General features: G+C 44.3%; 3 protein-coding genes and 2 non-coding genes across 5 annotated transcripts; 3 read left to right on the top strand and 2 right to left on the bottom strand.

Moving 5' to 3' along the window:
- The first annotated feature begins 2,223 nt into the window (after window positions 1-2,223).
- LOC133311162 (uncharacterized mitochondrial protein AtMg01280-like) lies at window positions 2,224-4,630 on the top strand. The gene is given in 3 exon segments (XM_061512178.1): window positions 2,224-2,433; window positions 3,992-4,417; window positions 4,419-4,630. Coding segments are annotated over 3 exon segments (840 nt in total). The 3' UTR covers window positions 4,623-4,630.
- Window positions 3,209-3,282, top strand: TRNAF-GAA (transfer RNA phenylalanine (anticodon GAA)). The gene has a single exon. It is a non-coding gene; the product is annotated as a tRNA-Phe (tRNA).
- On the top strand, window positions 3,542-3,616 carry TRNAP-UGG (transfer RNA proline (anticodon UGG)). The gene has a single exon. It is a non-coding gene; the product is annotated as a tRNA-Pro (tRNA).
- Window positions 4,631-6,150: 1,520 nt separating the features above from the next.
- Window positions 6,151-6,927, bottom strand: LOC133311173 (putative cytochrome c biosynthesis ccmC-like mitochondrial protein). Its single transcript, XM_061512186.1, has one exon. It carries the CDS (start codon window positions 6,925-6,927, stop codon window positions 6,220-6,222), a length of 708 nt encoding a protein of 235 aa, XP_061368170.1. The 3' UTR covers window positions 6,151-6,219.
- A 2,193-nt stretch (window positions 6,928-9,120) lies between these two features.
- LOC133311149 (uncharacterized) lies at window positions 9,121-10,652 on the bottom strand. Its single transcript, XM_061512168.1, has 2 exons — window positions 10,093-10,652; window positions 9,121-10,050 (listed from the first exon to the last, which is right to left on the bottom strand). The coding sequence occupies exons 1-2, from the start codon at window positions 10,534-10,536 to the stop codon at window positions 9,649-9,651; spliced, it is 846 nt and encodes a 281-aa protein (XP_061368152.1). The 5' UTR covers window positions 10,537-10,652; the 3' UTR covers window positions 9,121-9,648.
- Between the last annotated feature and the right edge of the window lie 3,462 nt (window positions 10,653-14,114).

Raw genomic sequence — 14,114 nt, 5'->3', positions numbered from 1 at the left:
CTGGAGCTGAATCTATTATAGGAGGCGTAGGGTAGGCTCTTTGGATAGATTGACTGGCTTAAGCCGATGAACCAGCTTCTACCACTGACGAGCTAATTCGGACTATGCCTAACTAGAGGAAGAAAATCACCTGATCTTGGCTCGGCATCTTTTGAAAGGGAATCCAATATCTGGTAAGAAAGGGCGAGTCGGCTACTCGAAGCGGAGAAGCAAGAGCTCACTCGACCCATAGGAATAGGGAGGAAGTTTCATTTCAAACTGCTCTTAGTTTGAGCTAGGAGATGGGACAATACGCTGTTAGACCGGGAGTTTCAAACTGACCTTTAGGGATCGGAGTTGCAAACTGCTCGACCTTAGGTAAGGTTGGGTAGGGAGGTCTTCCCACTTCCTCTTCCAATTCATGAAAGGGTACTAAGAAGAACTGAGGAAAGGAGCGGAGTTGAAGCTTGAGCGGTACTCCTTCTCTTTAAAACTCACTTCTTAAGGTTCGGAGATGCTCGCCCGTCTACCGGGATAGGAGAAAGAGAAGATCTCGACTAGGAGTCAGAGGGAATCTCTAGCGTTTTCTAAGCCAGGAAGATGCCTCTGCTGAAGTAGCAAGTATTGGGGTTTCAAACTGAGATTTGACTTTCTAGTAAAAAGGGGTTTACCAGATCGAAAGAATCCTGTAGCAAACGGGATTGATTCCACTTCCTTGCTGTTAAGTACGTCCCTCTTCTCTCTTGCCGATTCCGAACTCCAGGAGGAGAGTAGCTCAGCCGACTAAAGCAAAAAGCAGAGTTGGAGCTTGGCAATGCAGTTGATCTTCTTGCAGCTGAGAGAGATGCTGGCATTGAATGAAGCTGATTCCCCCGTATTGGACAGAAAGAACCTCCACTTTTGTCAATAAGCTCTCCTCGCTACTGTAAAAATTGCAAATGTCTTTTTATACACTGGCGCAGATGATTGCCCCTAACCTAAGGCACCGATGGACCAACGCCTTCGTCTATCACCCGAATTTATAGTAGTAGTGCCAGATCAAGCAGAGAGCGCTTTCAAGGAACGAAGTCATTTTAGTACTATCTATAGTAGAGGTAAACTTCGTTCTAAAGAGGTATCCGACTCAACACAATCAGTCACTTAATAGGGCTTCGTCCGCGGCAAAGAAAGAGCAAACCAGGCAGAAACTGGATATGCTATTAAACACGGGGGGACCTCCCGGGCTTTCTATTCCTATTCCATAATAAGCCCTACCTACTAGTATAGTACTAGGATCAGGGTTCGTGTTCAAGAATGGGCTGCTAAAGCCTTTTATTTATTTGCCTTTCCTTCCTCGTCCAGTGACGGATTTGCTCCCTCTTTCAGTAAGTCTTCTTTAGTAAGAAGAGTACTGCCTAAAGCTATGTGAGTTTGTCTATATGGGAACCGGCCGTAAACTCCTTTTCTGGTGTAGATCCCCTTCCTTATGAATCAGTTCCCCGGGTACAAGGAATGAGTGCTCCTAATGTCTTTTCTCTGTTTCGGTGTAGATCGTCTCTTTGTCTATTGAGACCTTTTCAAGTCGTCCATTCTCTTCGGTATGGATTCAAAGTCATCCCTCACGCGGGTGCAGGGAGTCCTGCTTGTGCTCTTTCTTTGTGGTCCAGGCCAGGCACTCCATATGTGTTTCGGTATTGATCTGAGCACTCGTGTAACTACTAATAAAGCTCGAGGGACCTTTCTTTCTGAGTTATTGGCTACCGGTGTTACTTCTCTTGGTCAGGTCTAAAGGTCTAAGGGGAAGCCCTTTTCTTACTCTTCAACTCCCGGTAATTTCTTCCTTTTTCTATCGAAAGAGAGTGAGTGCAAACCTTAAGGGGTCGTGAGCGAGCAATGAATCAGGCATCGGTCGTTCCAGCGGTAGAGTCCTTCGGATGTTGAATGGTCTGGTCAACTCGTTCCGTTCCTGTGTAGAAAGGAAGTAACCCGTGGGTATCTTCTATTGATTAACGAACTGGGAATCAGAGCTCGCTCTTCCTTTGCTTTGGATCTTCGGTAACTGGAGCATCCATGAAAGCGAGGTCTCTCCTGCAGCTTTGCCTTTTTTGCCACATACTAAGGGCCCCTCTCTTTTTCCTTATCGCCTTAGCGCAGACAGGAAAATCGGCATTTCGAAAACAATTAATTAATAGAAGAAAGTTCCCATAATATTCAGGAAGGACGAAAGCCTTTCTCTTTGGGGACCAGTGTGTGCTACAGTAATGTATGGCGCTCACTCTGGAAAGGCTGAAGCCTGTCTCCTTCTATAGTTCGTCTGTAAGGCTTCATTCAGAAATGAAAGGGCCGCCTTTTCTGGGCGTAACCCCTGAGGTATTCCAGAGCGTCTCTTTCCTTGTATATCTTCGTAACCCATCATCTGGTCTTCGATGGCTCAAAGCGGGGTCTTGTGACCATGCCTTCCCGCTCCCTTTTCTGGTCGTTTTGGCCCCCTTGAAGGCATAGTCTTTCACCCGGGCTTTCTCCCTTCTCGACCAGACGAAGGAGATATGAATTCCATTCAGGCGGGTAAGGGCTTGGCTTGACTCTTCTCTCCTGGTCGGGTCGGAGGCGAAGACTGGCAAAGTTCATCATTCAGTGGTGGGGTGTTCATAGAAAAGAGGGCTAAGCCCAACGAGTGGCAGATTTGGATGGAGTCTCGCTCATAGATAGAGGAAGAGTACGCGCGCTAGCGCGCTACGGCTTACGCAGTTGATCGGATCAGATAGCCCTTCGGGCAACCAACCGCACATCAAATTCCGATCAACAACTTGGAGGTATGGCTGAGTGGCTTAAGGCATTGGTTTGCTAAATCGACATACAAGAAGATTGTATCATGGGTTCGAATCCCATTTCCTCCGGCACGGAAGTGGAACGGGCGGGCGAAATTACGTGAGAGAAAGAACCTCTTGGTGTTGGTGGAGTCCCCCGGAGGACAGAATAGCACTACTTAGTGAGCGGAGAGCCCGTTGCGCGTTGTTTTGACCGGCCTATCTTCTTTTTATAAGCAAGCTCCCTCCGGCCCTGGGCGGCTCTCGGTTCTTGAGCATGTTGGGAGAGGAGATTAGGCGGCAGTTGAAAGAGCTGCTCGAAAGCTTGACGAACGAAAAAAGCCCTTTCTTTCTTGTTATTAGTAAAGGGCTTTTCCCTTACTAGTAAAGTGGTAAGTAAGGTAGGGCGCTATTCGATGAAGAAAACAGACTTTAGGAAAGTGGTTCAGGTAGCTCAGCTGGTTAGAGCAAAGGACTGAAAATCCTTGTGTCAGTGGTTCGAATCCACTTCTAAGCGGGCTTTGGGTCCAAAGGACAGGTAGCCGGGAGCGAGCCGGATTTTTTGAAATTCAAGTGAAAGAGGAAGCCAAAAAAAAATGTGAGCGCTCCTGCACTATACGGCTTTTTGGCGTCGCCCTATCTTGCTGGAGGCAGATTTTCTAAAAAAAGCGGTTGATTACTCGGATTGGTTCTCGCGTCCCTGTGCCCAAAAGGATGGGCGAGTTCGGTTCGAGTGTTCATCGATCGGGTGGATCTATATGCTGAGGGGGGTGAGACGAGGTGTAGCGCAGTCTGGTCAGCGCATCTGTTTTGGGTACAGAGGGCCATAGGTTCGAATCCTGTCACCTTGATGTGAAGGGCTGAAGTGCACAGCCCGGCACAGCCTCTTTAGGCTGGCGAAAAAAAACGCACATTTGTAATGTGGATATGAGTCTCTTTTTTTCTAGATTTGGTGTTTTACTCTCGAAGGCTCTCGGTGTTTTTGTAGGGATTGCTTTTGCACGTTTTCTAGGATCAGAAGGAACCGCTATAATAAGCACAGGGAGAAATCTTGTGCTTTTTTCAATGCTAATCTTAGGCTTGATCTTTTTATTTCGTTATTTGTATGTGCATAGTCGAAATAAGAAAATTGCCCGCTTTCTTTTGAAATTTATGTATTTAGCTCTTTTATTGGCCATTTCCTTGTTCTTCTATAGTATTCGCTCCTATATCCTTTCTTACTTTAGTCTCTTCCTAAGTGGTATTCTTTGTCCTTTTGTACTAATACCTCAGATGGAGAAATCATTCCTTATACTGGTGCTAACTCGGCCGAAAACTCAGAAGATTCATTTGAGCTCCAGGTCCTTGCGGAGCCTTGGCCTGTTACTAAGAATATCCCCTTGGAGTCATCGATGAGAAGTCGAATCGTAGCACTGGATAATTCTAATACTATTTTTCTCCATGATAAAGAAAGGGGGGTCTACTGGAGCGAAATAAAAACAGCTCTGGATCAAGCTACCTCTAAGTATGAATATAACCGATTACTCGATTTCGAAAATAGGGATCTTCAGATCAGGGAGAAGAAACATGAATGCTATTCCCTGTTTAAACAAGTTCTTTCTGAGCATCCCGACTTGCTCGATAATGATCCATATATAAATCCAACGGAGGCCATTCTTTCGTATTTTGACAATACGAGAGGAAACCGAAGAAGTTTTGAACGTTGCAGACACTGACAAGGAAGAAATTCAGATCTACGAAAAGATGGCGAAGGATATCCGGAAGAATGGACCAAAGTCTTACTATATTAAATCTATTATGGGCCATTTTGATTTGATAAAGATGGCGGTTTCGAATGACCGCCGTATCAATGTATGAATCCTTTTACTCCAGATTATGAACACCCGATTGTAGGATAGGATAGTTTATTATACTTTCTCTAGCTATTTAGTTACAGCTTTCACTCAGAACTCATAGGAAACCTCCCAACACTCCTCAGTCATAACTAAATAACTAACAAAGCAGTAACTCCTAAAGCATTCGGGGTAAGGGCACAGGAAGTATAGCCATTTTTTTTTTATGGATTCAAAAGAGGAAGTGGTCCTTAGATTCATGTCTAAGTCAGGAAGCCCCTGCAATATCTTTTTTTGATGGGGGGCGGAGTGAAACGACTAGGCTCTCTATCTAAAAGGTATCAAGATAGGGCAATTGGCGATCCCGGGGTTCCCCTTCGGGGGGTTACAGACCGGATCCGAGGAGAAAGAAACAAGGGAGTCTCCTCTCTTCTATTCTATTTATTCGATTTACAAACTTAACGCAGCGGATAATGCGACAACCGATTGTGCGACATCTATTCTATCTATCTAGACAACAGCGGATTTGCCGATCGGAGAATCCGCTGTTCACTCCTATCGTCTTCTTGCTAACAGCCAAAGAGCGGATTGGCACAGCGAATTCGAGAGCAGCAGATTCCAACAACTGATATTGCGATTCTTCTTGAACTGACCTTTCATGAGGGAACGATATTGATCCTCATCTATATGTAGCTGCCTTTGTCTCTATCTATGATGCTATAGATCATCTTGATATAGCAGCGGGCGGAGAAAGAATGCTGCCTTTCTGCTCTTTCTACCTTTGCTTCTCCTGCTTGCTTGGGTCTCGCTCACGGATCTCAACCACGAGACTAAGAATCATGCTTACGAGGCTATCTCGATCTCTATTGTGCAGCCTGAAGTGGTTAGTCTGGTTATCAAGGAGGATAAGATGTCTGAGAAGGATTAAGTGGTTGATAGTGAGCAATCGGCTAAGGGAGGATGACAATGAATTCTCGTTCCAGACAGCGACGGAGGATGGTGTAGAATTTGAACAACACTCCTTTGACTTGCTATCTAAGAGACTAGCCTGGAGAGATAGGAAAGACGCTCTGCTCTAAAGGGATACTAAAAGGCAACTCGATGCCCCTATGAGGGATTGACAACTTGATGTCGCAAGATCGGTTGTTAAAAGACTAAAGCCCACCTTCAAGCTAAAAGTCTAGTCGTATTTCTTACTTATTCTTCTTCCGCCATACCCAAGAGTCATTCACTCCCTAAAGAGATTTGAGAAGAGTAACTAAGAGAAGAGTGGTTATAGGATTTAACGAAAATCGGTTTATAGTAAGTGTGCCGCTAATTGGCATATCTCTTTGTTGTCGATTAGAGACCTTCCTTGCCCTGCTGAGAGCGATAGACTTTCCAACTGAGATGGAGAGAATGCGCTCCTACTCTCTTTCCATCGCCGATGCTAAAACAAAGAGGGCGTAGACCCGAGGGGGGGTTGAGTCAGCAGCTAGTTTTGCCGGAATAGGAATAAACGATGCAATTGAATCTGTTGGAGGAAGGTAGAGCAATAGACGGAATGAGTCTTAGTTTCAATATCCCCCCATAAGTTTGATTACATCGCGTTCAGTTTGAGCTGGGAAGTCAACTAGGTTTTGCTATTCCTTCTCGACTTCTATTTCATCCCTTAAAGGAGATTCGGGAAAAGATAGAATAGGAAGACGTGTTTCCAGAACAAACAAGATACGGGTTGAGAGGGGGAAGTTAGCAAAGTTAGACAAGATTGGAATGGGCATAGGAACATGTATTGATGTACCAGATCGGCTAATGATCCCAGGTTGATGCAATGTATTCCACCAGTTGACTGAAGACTTGATTATTGGTATATCGATCGGTCCAGCACGGATTGAAATAGGAGCCGGTTCGACAGGAAGCTTTTGAAAACGCAGTGCACCCAGGTAAATCAGAAACGAGATGAATACAGACGTTAAACGAGCATCCCACACCCAAAAGGTGCCCCAAATAGGTATTCCCCGAAACCCCCCAGTAACTAAGGTAAAGAACGTAAAAAAAGCACCCATTTCTGTACCGGTTCCGGAAGAGCTAAGAATAAGGGGATGTTTTGTGAATAGGAATAATAAAGTGTTTATAGCCGTAGCGATATAAACAAGAATACTCATCCAAGCCGCAGGAACATGTACATACAGAATACGAGAATTTCCACCTTGTTGAAGATCTAATGGTGCTACCCGAAGACTTAAATGAATAGCCATCGCTGTTAAGAACAACCGAGATCCAATGAGAATTAGCGCATAGCTTCTGGTCTTTGACATCAAAAAAGAAGGTTGTAATAACGAAAGGGACATCTGAGAATTTTGTCCTAGCTAGTGGAACAAGAAAGACATGGTTAGAATAGCCCTTACTGTGAAATATTAGCAAAAATAGAAAGTACCTCCTAATAAATAGAATTTCTTAGATCCAGCAAATTCAGCAGCTCCTCACATCCCCAACTATGAGTGCCACATAAAAGCACATCATAGTAGGCATCCCTCAGAAAGCTGTGCTGAATAGCTTCATCCCCAAACTTTGTCCGATCAAGGTCCGTCATGGTCCATGACGGGGGTAAGACCTTCCCGGCTTCATGCACACACCTGTTGTATTCATCACAAAGTTGATAAAATAAGGTATCTAAGTCAGGTGCAGCACTTTGCCCGTCGGACAAAGTTGAAGAACTAGTGGAAGAAGCGGAAGAAGGGAAGGAAGTCAAATCAGTATCCATGAGAAAATCCAGATCGCTAAGCCTTGGATTATCATATAGTACGAGTTGAGAGCTGTTCATCTTTTCGTATTGGATTATAGCTCCGCTCGTGCGTGGCACTCCTTGCTCGCGGAGCAGCATACCGAAAAAAAGAGTGTTTGGAACACCCGAAAGCCCTTTATCGGATTCGAACCGATAACTTAAGCCTCTTTATTAAGGGCGGGAGCTTTACTCTTTGGGCGTGCTAAGTTTATTTAAGTCATTTTTGCGGTTCACTTAAGATTTTCTATCTATTTCTGTCTTCATTATCAGCTGCATGCTGTCGGCGTTATATCCACTCCACACTGACAAAGCGAGATTCCCGTGAGATCACCATCGGCTTGTTGAAATCGAGAAAGGTCACTCCGTCAAGCTTTTTTCTTATATACGATACCCTTTGCCATGGCCCTTTCTTTCTCGTATATATATCTACGTCATTCTTTTGAAGTGAAGCAGATGGACACAACAAGTTCACTAAAAGAGCAGTTAGGCCTTTCCATAAGCCTCTACTCAAGCACTCGAGGAAGAAAGCTGACAGACGTAAGAAAATGGAAGCAGGTGCGCTAACCGCCACTTCTTAGTTCCATACTCTCAAAGATGGAGTGAAGCTTGCATTCAAAGCTCTTTCTTTTTCTTTCCATCGACCATCCCCTTCTCCTAACATGGCGAATAAACTGATTAGTAAATCTGCTTTCTTACTTCTACTACGATAATACGAATAGTAAGAATGAAAGTCTCATCCGATTTCTTTCTTTTCTATACAATTTGAATGAATGAGATTCCATGGGGTTGTAGGAAATCGATTGCCGGGTTGTGTTCGTGAACCTATAAAGAACTTTTTTGATTGCCCTCGGAAATTACTGAAAGACTGGCCTACGACCCCTCACAGAAAAAGGGTCTCTGCTTAAAGGAAATAAGTCTTTGGGCGTACTTTGACGAGGCTCTTCAAGACCTTCTTTCTATTCTATAGAAGTGCCAATAGCCAATAATCTAAAATCTTACTATTAAAATAGAGGGTAGTCTAGTCTAGCGCGTAGTTTCAAAGAATTAAATTAAGAGAATCAGCGATCTATGCCTTACGAACGTCAACCACCTCTTTAAGGTCTTCAGTAGTTAGGGGGCGCGGAGATGTTAGCTCAATGCCGCCTTTCTTGGGGAAGGAAGATGGATGGTCGGATCCCTCTAGTTGCATTCCTTTTTTGAGAGTAGCATGTATAGTATTCCAGGTTCCATTTAGATCGACTCCTCCGGCACTAGAAGCAGAACTACCTGCCCAGGTTAAGTAAAAGAATCTCTAAACCAGATATATGTCACGTACGGCGCTTACAAGACAGCTACTAACAAAGCAACCTCGGCTAGCTACGCTCCCTAAACCCCTCAATGCTACGCTTCCTCCTTTGCGACTTCGATACGTGCCTATAGTAGTAACTTCCACTAAGGCAGGAGCTAAGAGATCTATCTTAGATGAGAGTCAGCTATTACTTCCTCTTACTAGAGGTTGCGGGGAATCGTTAAATCTATTATGTAATGTCTTTTTCATTCTCCATTCGAAAGTAAGGAATATCCTTTCTAAAAGAAGAAAGCACTACTGACTTCCGCTTTGACTTCCTCCCGAGCGAGAGCGATCACAGGACTAGCGGAGGGAAAGCAAAAGAAGAAAGAAAAAGGATCGAGACAGGAACCTTACTCTCTTAGCATAGGCTTGAAGCCCTCATGTCCTATAGGAAGTGGAAGTCAGAAATCCTATCCATCTTTTTATCGAAAAATCTCTCAATCTATAATGAAGAAATCATATCGTGCTTCTATTTTAGGATCCTCTAAATCCTCAGACACCGAGACTATGGGGAATCCATATTTGTTAACGAAAAGATTCCCAAAATTACAAGAAACCACCTTCCCATCTCCGGGCTTCATAATTTCAAATTGAACTCCTTCATCCATACAGGAATTCTCTAGAAATAAGAGAACCTATTTTTTGACTTTGCATGCAGTTCCGATTGGAACAAGCATTTTATGAGAGAATCGTGCGAAGGGCAAGTCCGGAAACTTAGAAACGAAATATCCAAAAAGAAGTGAAATAAAACCGGACGAAGAAATCGGACGGGCGGTATTCTTTCGTCGGCCCGGTTTATCCCTTTCTTGTCTAGTGTATTAGACTCCATTATAGGTCATTCGGAAGGGCTCCGTTTCTATTTTAGGGCATAACGTTGTGGTTGTTCCCTCTCCTTTCAGTCGAGTGACTTCGTACCTCTCCTGACCGAGAAAAAGAAGTTCAAGAGGCATCCTCCATTCATATCGATTTGGGTTTTTCTGCACCATATTTGGATCTGCCTCTTCTTCGATCCGGAATTCCCAACAAATCCTTGACTCCTCGAATACAATGGGATTTAACACCTGGCAAATCTTTCACTCTACCTCCTCTTATTAACACCATAGAATGTTCCTGCGAATTATGACCTTCGCCCGGAATGTGAGCAAATATATCATGTCGATTGCTCAATCGTACTTTGGCTATCTTACGTGGAGCTGAATTTGGTTTTTTCGGTGTTCTCGTTGAAACACGCGGGCGTACTCCTTGCTTCTGGGGACATTGATCCGAAGCTCGAGTACGGTCCGTGCGCCGTTTTTCTTCTCTACCATGACGAATCAATTGATTTAATGTAGGCATCGCTCTTTCCTTTGTCCTTCCCCCCTATTTTTGCCCTATCACTAGTGATTACTCCCGATCCGAAGCACCCCTTTTCCATTCATAGAGAGATCCAATCGTCAAAATCAATAAAAAGGCCATCATAGACCAAGATCCAAACGGATCAATCTTGTTGGGAGGTACTGCCCAAGGAAAGGAAAAGGTTACTTCCGGATCAGGAATAATAAATAAAATGGAAACAAGATAAAATCGTATATCGAAACGACTTCTGGCATCACCGAAAGGATCGAAACCACATTCGTAGGCCGACAATTTTTCTGGATAGGTCGAACTATTGGAAGCAAAGGGAAAAGGAAGACCGAGTGGGATCAAAGAAACTAGCAGACTGATCACTAAATAGATACAAATAGGTGCAAATTCTGACATTACCACAAACCACTTGGTTCTTTCGCTCCTTGCTCGCGAAGCGGCATACCGAAAAAAGATAAAAGAAATTATATCACGCTTTGGGATCATCAACAGAGGACCCATTTAAGCCTAGTGCAGATCTCCTTCCACAGTCAAAGATTGCAACAAATCATTTCCGAATCTTGTATCGATGGGAACATATGGGACTGATGCGCGACCTGTAGACCGAAAATCCGAAGATCTCTCGATCTCGATGTACTCGATTTCAGTGGCTTTTTAGAAAGTCTAACTCCCCTTCCCCTTATCATGGGGCTACCACGACAAGGGCCGGCCTCGACGCGAAGTGCCGTTCAGTCACGACTTTGGCCCCTCTCTACCCAATAAACAACAAATCCACTAGAGACCACGAACCAATAAACAACAAGACAGTCTTCTCTTGTTGTCTATTCTAAAAAGAGATGAGAGCCCCGAAGGGCCTTTTCAAGACGGCGATATGGGGCGCTATTCCGTGTACCAAATGTTTCCATTTGGGTAAGATGCCCCGTGTAAGTGCTTGCATCAAGTGCTCTCCCTTCCGGATAGAAAAGAAAGCCCCGAATATGATGTCTCTTTTCAAAGAGAACTTGACGGGAATACCCGTCCTCCACAAGTGCTGTTTCTATATGCTTCTCAATCTGGAGTTGGGTGCGAACAAAGGAGCCCAGAATGGTATCTGTATAAGATAGACCCCACCAATTCGCCCGCAATCGAGCAGCGAGCTCTGCTCGACGGGTGTTGTCATCGAGAAGCGGAGGCTCCAGCTCGGGAATCCGAGGTTGCTGGTTCACGCTCGCTTCTTCGCTGGATTCTGGCCAAGATTCCAACAGGACCTCTATCCCGAAGGAATCCTCCGCCCGCGAGCTTGCTGGGCCGGAGGGGCCGGGGTGGGAAATGACTGCCCCACTCGATACCCCAAAAATGAGTAGAGCCCCAGTAAGAAAAGAACCTTGGAAGCTAATTCGCAAAAAAGAAAAATAGAAAGACAATAAAACGAAAATACATAGATATAGCAGTTTGAATAGAAAGCCTGACCCTTTCTTTGTTGAAAAACAAGAAACAAGACGAAAGAGAAAGATCAAACCTAAAATGACAATTCCAAAAAGAACAATTCTACCAGGGCTCATTGTAGCGGTTCCTTCTGATCCTAGAATCTGCTTCACTAAGAAATTTGTGGATAGGAAAACTGTTGCTCGAAGAATCCAATTCATGATGAAAATCATAGAGATTCACCCTCACCTCTTCCTGTTCTATTAATCAAAAGCATCCAGCAACTTAGCGCCGGTTTATAATTCGATTCTAAGGGAAAAGGGGAGCCTTATCCCCCCCCCTTTCCCCCCTGGCCGTGCCACACTTCAGAAAGACCCTTAAGGCCTTTCACTTACTTGTGTGAGCCCCCCTCCCTGTTTGTTCTTCTTTCAATACTTTCCACGGGCAAGGAGATAGGCACTTCTTTTTACAATTAGTTTAGTTAAGTTAAGAGCTCTTCATCATGTTCGAGAATTTCGAAAGAAGAGAGGAGAGTGAATGGACCTCTCACTCACGGCACACATGCTATATATCTCTTTTCAGAGAGAGCATTTTCGATCTTAGGCGATCTAAGGTTGACCGTCTCCCCGGCCCCCTTTCGGTGCACTATTGGAGAGCTCTTTTGGTTTTGGCCCGCCGCTTTCTCCATCGAAAAATGAAACTGTCAAGATTAGCCTACTGCAATTCTTATCTATTCTATGTAATTTCCTGATTTCTTTTCGTTGAAGTGTAGTGCAACTATCTGAGGTTTTTCTCTTCCGAAGACGAATCTCCTTCACTCACGGAACACAAAGAAAATCTCAACGAATTAATAACCCTAACAATCAATAGATTGCCTTTTCTTACATTCCACTGGGGTACCTTCTTTCTTTGCTTTGAGGAAAGTGTTTCGCTCTTCTCTTATTCAATTTCTTCCGCGGGTTAATTTCCTTGCTTTGAGACCATTAGGTTTCAGTTAGTCCGTTCCTGTCCAATCTCAGTTGTTTATGGTTGAATAAGGGGCGCCCAAATCAACTATTTCGTTTGAGGGGTAAGAAAGCCCGTGTTTTTCGTCAACGTAATAAAACAAATGGCCAACCGGGTTTAACTCGACCAAAGGGGAATCCGGCTGAGAACTCGTAATCTGGCCAAGGCTTTTTCGTCAACGTAATGTGTAATGTAAGAAATATGGCATGCCCCAGAGAAATCGGGAAACAAGATAAAGTAACCCTAAATACAAAAAAGAAGATTCTTCGTCTTTCAGCCATACTCTTGTTTTCGCCCCTAAGTCGTCCTGCACGACATATTATAAGAACTATAATTGGAACATAAGCTCCTAAAATGATAATAAAAATGTGTATGGAAAGTTCCGCAAAAAATGCCATCGTTCGTTAGTTTTATTCACTCATGATCTGGCCTGGTCGACCCAATCATGATATTGAAGGATGGGACCTTTTCTCGAAAAACTCCGGATCCCGAGAAGAGTTGAAGATGGTGCAACATCGAATCCTGTTACGTTACTTCGAATGGAATCTTAGCCCGCCTCACTTTCTTTCTTTACTGCATAAGGGCCATAAGGGCATAAACGAAGTCAAGGGATTTCCTTCTTTCTAACTAGTGGCTGAGAGTAAGCACCTAAAAGCCTTCATTCAATAGATTTGTGGTTGAGTCAATAACATGCTCTGGGTCGGGAATCTTTGCTCTTCTCTTTTGCATTTCCGCTGCCTGCGTTCTTCTTCCTTCGTGTCCGTCCGTATCGCAAAGCTGGTCGACGCCAGCTGTAATGGTTGATAAGAGGGGGCCAACCAAGACTACCTAAAAAAATAAAAGAAAGCTTTGTTCGATAAAGCAAACGATTCGTTCCGACAACTTCGGACCGGATTCACCCCTTTCTTTGAATTAGCCGATCTTACAAAAATAGATCGGGCGGGCTGGTTGGGAAGGGGTTATTAGCGGAGAAAAGAATCGCTGAGAGATAGATTCATTCTATTCTACTATTTGGTTAGGGCGAATGAGTGGCTGCGCAGCATGCTCCGGAGGAGATTGACCCTTCCTCGAAGTCCAGTCAGAAAGGAGCTGTCTAGACTGCATTTCGGGAGTTTGAACACCATCCCATTTCAACAAAAAAGACAACCCTGTCAAAGGTATCTAACCTTCCTTATGATATGAGTGGAAATCCAATCCCTGTCTTTTTTGCATAAAAACCAGCCAGCCGGTATATATAAATATATGGATTTGAAACAGCCGTGATAAGGAAATGACCAAGAGATGAAGAGTAACCAACCCCAAAGGAAAAGAGGATACGAGTGAAACCGCTTTCCCGAGGGGACAAGAGAACATCGTCTGAGCGGCTTCTACCTTAGATATGTTATTTGACGATAGAGATTTGGAACGAACCGCTGTTAAGCAAACCAAGCAACCAACAACCCCAGGAATGTATGTAGAAAAGAGGGCTTAGGAAGAATAGGAGCTTTCTGAGACTCCTCACATAAAGCAAACCAACTCAAGCCAGGGATTAGTTAAATGAAAGCGCCAGCTCATGGATGAGCGATCAGAGTGACTAATCGGCACGGAGCGAAATGCCACTCAATTGAAAAGCATAGTAGCTCGACCACCCCCGGATTGGTTGGGGGGGAGAATATGAGATTGGGGCAAAC

The sequence above is a fragment of the Gastrolobium bilobum genome, unplaced genomic scaffold, assembly GCF_033153095.1.
Source record: "Gastrolobium bilobum isolate Gb01-03AN ecotype WA unplaced genomic scaffold, APGP_CSIRO_Gbil_v1 utg53380, whole genome shotgun sequence".
Lineage (NCBI taxonomy): Eukaryota > Viridiplantae > Streptophyta > Magnoliopsida > Fabales > Fabaceae > Gastrolobium > Gastrolobium bilobum.
The sequence above is the reverse complement of the archived record's forward strand: the minus strand, read 5'-3'. Positions and strand labels throughout refer to the sequence as shown.